At 28.2% G+C, this 7839-nt stretch overlaps 1 protein-coding gene across 1 annotated transcript; it reads left to right on the top strand.

Annotated features, from left to right (window-relative positions):
- Window positions 1-1430: 1430 nt before the first annotated feature.
- LOC111631632 lies at window positions 1431-5795 on the top strand. The gene is made up of 5 exons (XM_023375920.1): window positions 1431-1816; window positions 2236-2333; window positions 2902-3024; window positions 4357-4546; window positions 4664-5795. Exons 1-5 carry the CDS (start codon window positions 1675-1677, stop codon window positions 4819-4821), a joined length of 711 nt encoding a protein of 236 aa, XP_023231688.1. The 5' UTR covers window positions 1431-1674; the 3' UTR covers window positions 4822-5795.
- Window positions 5796-7839: the final 2044 nt, after the last annotated feature.

Raw genomic sequence — 7839 nt, 5'->3', positions numbered from 1 at the left:
CAATTAATTTTAACGTGAAAAGATAGCTCAATTACATCTTAATAAATATTCTATCTTGGTCGAAAACAGTTATATTAATTTTCGAATACTCAATGCACCTGGTGTAATTCTGAGTCTGTCGATTTTTTACCTATTACAGAACCGTCAAGGTTTAGCAAGTTTGTGTGATTCACTTGATATTAAACGGATATTCCAGTGCGGTTCTCTCCTTGAATTTAGAATGAACATAAATAATGTCAATAAAAAAGACTTATATAAACTGTATAATTATTTCATCAAGATTACAGAAATGTTAATAAACTAAAGTCAACAGTTTCATTGTTTATTATTATTACGTAAATGTTAACATTTTCTGTATTGTCATCCTTGACGTTACTGATTGTGATTATTTGGAATGTGTATATTTGAAATCAATTGTCAAATAAGAGTATAAGTCTAATAATAATTTGGAAACTGTTGCAAGTTTTTTGTAACCCTTTCATTAACAAATGTACCACCCCCTGTAACAGGGAAATTACCCTTTTTGTTAATAAATGATTGATATTTAGTGATCAAGATGGCATCCACGCGTTGGAGTGGCCATACTCTGTTTATATAGGGCTCTAGTGCCCCTAACTCAAATCTAGGTCACGGGGGATGGTTGAAATCTGAATTATAGGTCGAGTGTCTGTGGAAAGTATATGATTTAATATTTTTTACTGTACGAAAAGTTCTCATTGCTAATGAAAAAGTATTAAAAATTTATGATAATTCAATTTTTGTGCGCCCTCGACACTTGGGGGTCCAGGCATTTCTGTAAAACACATCTACAATTCATTAATTTACTCATATTTACCTCCGAGGCAAAGCTAATTTTTTAAAATAGACTAAAACAAATTCACTGATTTACCATAGAAGAAGAAAGAGTCTGATGACATTATACTAACTTGTAACTTCTAGACTGAAATTAATATGCTATATACTGACATTTCTTTCAGCGGTATCTTTATCTGTAAAGATTAAATTGATGCCATTATCCTTTTAATATTAAAAATTATTAGAGACCTTTGAGCTTATTTAGTACTGCACACCTCTACTAAAGCTCAACTATTTAAATAAGCAAGAACTTGCTGTAGGATTAATGATAAGAATATAATTTTTATATTCTTTTGCATGTATGTCAAGCTACATGTGTGCCATCTCGTAACGAAATTTTTAACTAAAGACCTTCCTAAATTCTTTATTTACCCGTTAATACACGGTGGTGTAAATGATATGTTTTGCATTAGAAAAGTAAAAAGAATTATATATATATTTTTATAGCCTTTCTTTTCACTAAAAATTTTACAAAATACGTGAGCCGTTCACAGCCCGGCACACGTATTTGTAAAATCTAAGTGACTCGTACAACATGGAATTCGTATAAAACGGAATTACCAACAGTGTTATAGGGGGGTCGACTGGTATTTGCAATCAATATATAAAGAAGATTCGCATTTGCAAATAAATGTCATACGCATTTATCACTAATTTCGATTTATCAACAGCAGCAATAGAGATGCGAAACTTGCGCATCGTCCTACATCAAATTTATCGATCGTAATATCTAAAACGATCCGTTGCCTTGGAAACAGCATCCAGAAGAGGTCGGGGATGCGGAATATTCCAATTTAATACTCCAGAAATTAGTTTTTGATGATGTTTTTGGAAATAGGGACGGGAAGATGCATTTTCTCTTTAGTTGCGGTTATATGTTGTTTTGCTGTTTTGTGGCCTAAAGTTTTTTATCCCATGATGCAGGATAGCTTTGCCACGTTATCTGGTGATGACATTTCAAGTAAGTAAGCAAATTTGGTTGTAAGTGTATACATATAGCAGAGGGTTCTATGTTTATAGGATAAGTAATGGTAATTACTAAATATTTACTAATCAGAAACTAACAAATTACTTGTCTCATACAATACTTGTAGTCTAATCTTAAATGGCTCTTCTATTGGATATATTCAAAAGTGCATAAAATTATTGATTAGATTTTATAAAAAACATAAAATTTCTATTGTACAGTACATATATGTAATATATTGATATCTCTATCATCAATGCCAAAAAAGAGATAATATGGTTACTGAATGAGAATATAATATGTATATAAATTTGAGTGTTAATTTGAAAATTAATTTAGTGTATATAAAGTATCATTTTCAATATTGTTATTAGATAAGATATTAATAATGTGACCGTTACTGTCTCCCATAGTGTATCCTCTTCCGGAAGATTACCTTCCAACTGTGATGAGAGAAACAATGGGAGAAACTCGCCCCGAAGAATATGGATATAATAAAAAGAACCCAAGAGTTAGTCATAATTTTAACATTTTTTTTAAGATTATGAACAATAAATTTAGATATAAATTAATATGAAAACACTTAGAAATATTAATAAACCGTGTATAAAATTAAAACATGTTATAATATAGAATTTCTGTGCGTACTTTAATTTGTAATGACGCAAATCTTTATATAGTAACATTTATGTACAATGTCAAAATTCTTGTATTGTTAAATATATAATAAGATTATAAATAAGACATAAATTCTTGTGGTACCTCAAAACAAAATCATCAAGCTAAGTAAATAAAAAAAGAAGCACAAAACATTGAGTGTATTAAGAAGTGTACATGATTTCATGTGCTGGAAACAGATGAAAATAACTGGCAAATATACATCTTTTATATCTTACATATTCTTATATTTGAATGAAATGTCTTCTGAAATCTTATATGATTAATTTATGATATTGAATATGAATCTATCATATGTCCTTTGGGTCCAGACTTAAGGGACACCCTGTATATTTTTTCAAATTTTTGAAATCTTAACTAATGCAATTTTTAATTTTTTTATTATTATTTCTGTTATTTAGATGTTCATTCATCCATTCAGATGGACAACCTTTACACAGCCGAGAAGTAGTACCACATTTGGATTTATCATGCCTTTTTACAGCATTGCCATTGGAATATTTTTTATATATACTATCATGAGAGTGAGTACTATCTTATGCATTGTATTTTAATATTTATGTATTTATTTCGGTAACATTTCACTTAAAAGTTATCGTTATATACTGAAAACAGTAATTAACTAGTTAATTTAATTATTTCTTCTTAATTTTATTTATTTATTTATTAAACTTTCCTTTAAACATAGTATACTTTTGTCACTGACTTGCTATCAAATCATTCATAATAACATAGGAGTTTATCCAGTTTGCTCACTCAATTCTGTGCCTGACATACATAGAATTTTGATGAGATTATACAGGATGTCCATAAAGTCTGTGTGCAATTTAAAAAAAATTTATAACCGTGCAGGCATGTTACCAGTTTTTCTACCCAGATCTCTGTCCAATCTTCACTTCCAAATTAATTTATATGTAACCATATTAGAATTCAGCTGTTCGTTTGACTCGTGATGAGAGAGTAGTAATAATTAATCTCATTTCATTTATCTTTTTACATAACTTTTTATTTTTAACAATAAGAAAACAAACTGATGTATTTGCCACATCATAACCATAGTCTATGATGTATATATTTCCATTAAGGTTAGCCTAATAGTTACAGAAGTTAGTACAGTAGAACCTCGAAAACTCAGCTCTCGATAACCCGGCACTCCGGATAACTCAGCCACACCCTGGCATAGCAAAAAAATCCTTAGTTAATTAATTTTCATTATAGACATCTTTATAAAAGTATAAAAGCTCTCATAAAGTATTTTTCTGAGGTCTGTCTTATCAGGTAAATTACTGTACACGGTGTATTCATTAATTTTCATTTTCATTTAGTAAAGGCTCTATGCCTTCATAAAGTATGTACTTTTTCTTTGTTTAAGGTTATTTGGGCAGTTTATTCTCTGTTGTATTCTTAAGCAAACAATACATACAAGTACAGTACAGTATTTTCTGAGGAATCACGCATACTTATCCTTTTTTAACCCCATTCCCTATAACCCGGCATTTTCACAAACTTGGCTACCCTTCGGTTCACATTAGGCCGAGTTTTCGAGGTTCTACTGTAGTCTATAATGTTGCAGATAAGTAGAATGACTTTTAGTCTGATATTCCTGACTATATAGGGCAAATTTTATATCACCAAATTGAATAAACTATATGTAAATGGCTATAGGTTCCTTATATCAAAACGTTCAAAATTTCATCCTCTACAATTCCCCAAATTTTTAAAACATCATTCTGATACACCCTGTATATTAAATAACCAACAATCTGTTATATAAACACAGACTTTTAGTGAAGAATCTCTATACTGTATAAGATATTTATAAAATTATTTGCTAAAAGCCTTTGTTTTTTTTCTAGCTCTTACATAACAGAATTCCTAACAACAATAACAACATGCTTCCTGAAACACAACTAACCTTAGATTGTATAAGAAACAAAACAATACATGTACCATTTCAAACAGTAGATATTTTATCTAAGAAAATATCGACAAAATTTCCTAAAAACAGAACGACGCAATTTTTAGAAAATTATGGAAAAGATAAAGGTAATTTTTTCTAAATTAATTCTTATTATTAATTTTTCCTTCTATTGCAGTTTGCATGCATTTTTATTTTAAGTTTAGAAAAATTCCCTAATTAATTAATATAATGTTATATTTCAGTTAAGAAAGCCTTGAGAACTTTAATCAAAGAAATGACAGAAGGTTCCGACTCGTCTAACCAAAGATACAAAGTAGACGTTTACAGAACGTCTCCAGATCGAGACTGTTGTAGACTGATATACAGAAGATGCCACAGCCAAAATTACAAAATAAAATGAAATAATTTAACCGACACTTCCAAATAATTTCAAAACGAGAGATACTAAACGTTTATCTAAAAATACATAACAGATAATTAGAAATAATATTTATTATGCTAATTAGAAAAAGTTATACATTTTATAATTCTTAAAATAAAAAAAACCTTTTTGAAAAATAGTTATTGTTCTTAAAAATTTAACACAAATGGTTTCATTACTCAATATTATCCTAATTCTCTAGTATATATACAATTACAGGTTAACCATTGAATTTCCGGCATGCTCGGTTTCAAAGATTTTCCAGAGGTCGCATAACAGTAAACTCTAGAGTGCTAATTACATGCTTCAAATGTTTTTAGTACTCTCGACTGTTAGAATTTAAGTATATATTAAATATGGACTAGTGTTTACGTTTGATACCATGGATACTTTTTGAAGCCACAGCTAGAATTAAATACAAGCAAAACAAGCTAAAAATAATCACATAGAACAAAGTGATTGCAATCAATTGCAAAGTAGACAATGTGAGTAAATGCATCGTGTCAATGAACTGGTTTGACAGTTGTAGGAATTTTAAGTGTCCTTTCACGATTCTGTCCTGATCGAAAGAGGTATCGGATCATCAGATGCTGGAAAATCAATGAAGAACCTGTAATTTCATAATCAATAAATAGATTACTTACTTAATTTTCAAAGTTTTCATCAATCATTCCATTCTTTATTTCTTTAAATATTAAACATTCCTCCTCTTGGTCCATAAATTTGATTAAAATTTTCCATCCATTCAACTGTGTATGTTCATTATACTTATCTGTAAATGTCTGCATATGGTAATTTTTCACTTTGTAATACTTTATCCTGTGATGAAATGTCTTCCAGCAACATTTAGTAATGTACATTAATTGCTACAACATAAAATTATGTTCAGTTAAGAAACTCAATTCTGTGTCATAAATGTAATCATCCATTCTTCAGTTGTTTTCCAGAAACAACATATTTTAAATGTATTTTTCTAATTAAAATAAGTAAATTAAAAAATCTGGACTGATTTTCATTCAGAATTATCATTTGTGTATTTAAAAATGCTCTAAAAATACAAACAAGTATTAAAATTTCAATCTTTTTAGTGAGTAAAAGAACATTTCATAAAATCTAAAATTTTCAACTATCAATTATGTTTTTGATTGTTTGTCCACCTTGTCAATACAACAAATCATATTATCACAAAATAATCAATATATATTTTTTGTAATTGAATTGATGGAATAAGGTGATCGAAGATTTGGGCAATCTGTCAAAAGTGGCGTGTCTCATAAGACTTTACCAGAAACTGACCCCTATGTAGGTGTCAGATATGTGAAGAAAACCAGGAAAACTCCATTTGGCCAATGAGTTGCAAGCTGTAAATCCATGACCAATTTCCATTGTTCAATGGTTCTAATCACTCGGCCATGGTGGACCATTATAATAAATAAGTTCTACCATACAATCACTTTGGAGATTTATCTATATAAAAATTAGTAGTACGAGTAAATAAGACTACAGTTAGTGGAAATTCTGAATTACTGACCTTGATATTAAAGAACATTTAGTTGTTTTGATATGAAAAACAATGAAAAAAAAAAATATATATATTTTTAAGATTTATTAATTAATAGTAATTCATCCAGCATATAATAAAACTGCTAGCATTTATTAATTACTGCTGTATCATGAACAAATATCAATTAACATTAAAAGCACCGATTAAGACTGATGACAAATGCATATTATTAGCCATATGTTAGAACTAATTGTCTGAAAAGATAGCTAAGACACGCCTATTTACCTGAAGATAAAGACAGTTCTGAATACAATAAGCTTTTTACAGTATTTTAAATTGTATATTTGAGATGCACTAACTTTGATAACATTAGTTAACTAATGATAAACAGGGATTGTAAATTTATTGACTTTTTTATTACTGGTAATATGGTAATTTACTAATAAATTACTGGTAATTTTTTAAATTTTGACTCCAAGTGTAAAAATTAGCACACTAGCGATTTCATTACTAACGTTGAATTATTTTAATAACAGAATTTACTTCTATTTTATGTGAAATTAAAATAAACGGCATTCATTTTTTATTTTTTAGAGCATTATAATTATTGAAATAAACAATTACGTATGTAATGTATATTGATATTGTAATGCATATGAACATTTTTTTTTGGATTGACCAGCCATAATTTTATCTTAAAATTAGTCAGCTGATCAATAGATTTTGTTGGTAGATTATCAAAATTTTATCAATATTGCCAGCTGATACAAATTAACAACAGTAAATAACATATTTTACTGTGTTATATGCTATTAGTAGATGATCTGAAACAACAAATGATTAGTAGATACATCAGCAGGTACACAAAGAAGTCTCGTATCATGATAAAATTTTCTTAAGAATTTACAATTATCTGTGACAAAATTTTAATATATTTGTTTAAATGCAGTTTCTACATCAGCTGACAACATTTTATTTATCACTGTGAACCTCTTTGCCTACAATCGACATTTCGTAAGTAATAGCTATGAAGAAAAGTAATTTTAATATTTCGGTTTTCGTATATCATCTACAATTAAGCACTTTCTCGATATCAATAATGAGAGAAGTAATTTGGAGTTTCAAAGTTCGAAGCGTTATTGTGAGGATCGCGACGAAAGTTATCACGGGTTAATATGCAAAAATAAATTTAAAATAATAAATTGCAAGTTACCCGAAGAAAATAAACCATAATATGCTTTATTATATGAATAAATTAAATAATCTTGACAATAAAACAATACATAGATAAATATATGCTGTAAATTAAAATAAAATATTTATTAAATGATTGTAATTTATCCTCACAAATATAATATTTTATTTTATAAGAATTATTATTATTATTATTATAAACTTTAAAAAAGTAATATTTAATAAATAGATTGCAAAATATTTTAAAATTAAAAAAAAATCACTTTTATTAACTCATAAAGAGGATATAAAACAAACAC

The sequence above is a fragment of the Centruroides sculpturatus genome, unplaced genomic scaffold (genome assembly GCF_000671375.1).
Source record: "Centruroides sculpturatus isolate CEXI.00-Female unplaced genomic scaffold, Cexi_2.0 scaffold719, whole genome shotgun sequence".
Lineage (NCBI taxonomy): Eukaryota > Metazoa > Arthropoda > Arachnida > Scorpiones > Buthidae > Centruroides > Centruroides sculpturatus.
Note: the sequence above shows the minus strand (reverse complement) of the source record. Positions and strands in the feature narration are given on the sequence as shown.

What these genes read in the sequence shown, in the direction of transcription:
- LOC111631632 (XM_023375920.1), top strand. Translation starts at nt 1,675, where the DNA reads ATGATGTTTTTGGAAATAGGGACGGGAAGATGCATTTTCTCTTTAGTT. An exon ending in ATCTGGTGATGACATTTCAA is followed by an intron (nt 1,817 to 2,235) that starts GTAAGTAAGCAA and finishes TGTCTCCCATAG; the next exon opens with TGTATCCTCTTCCGGAAGAT. An exon ending in ATAATAAAAAGAACCCAAGA is followed by an intron (nt 2,334 to 2,901) that starts GTTAGTCATAAT and finishes TCTGTTATTTAG; the next exon opens with ATGTTCATTCATCCATTCAG.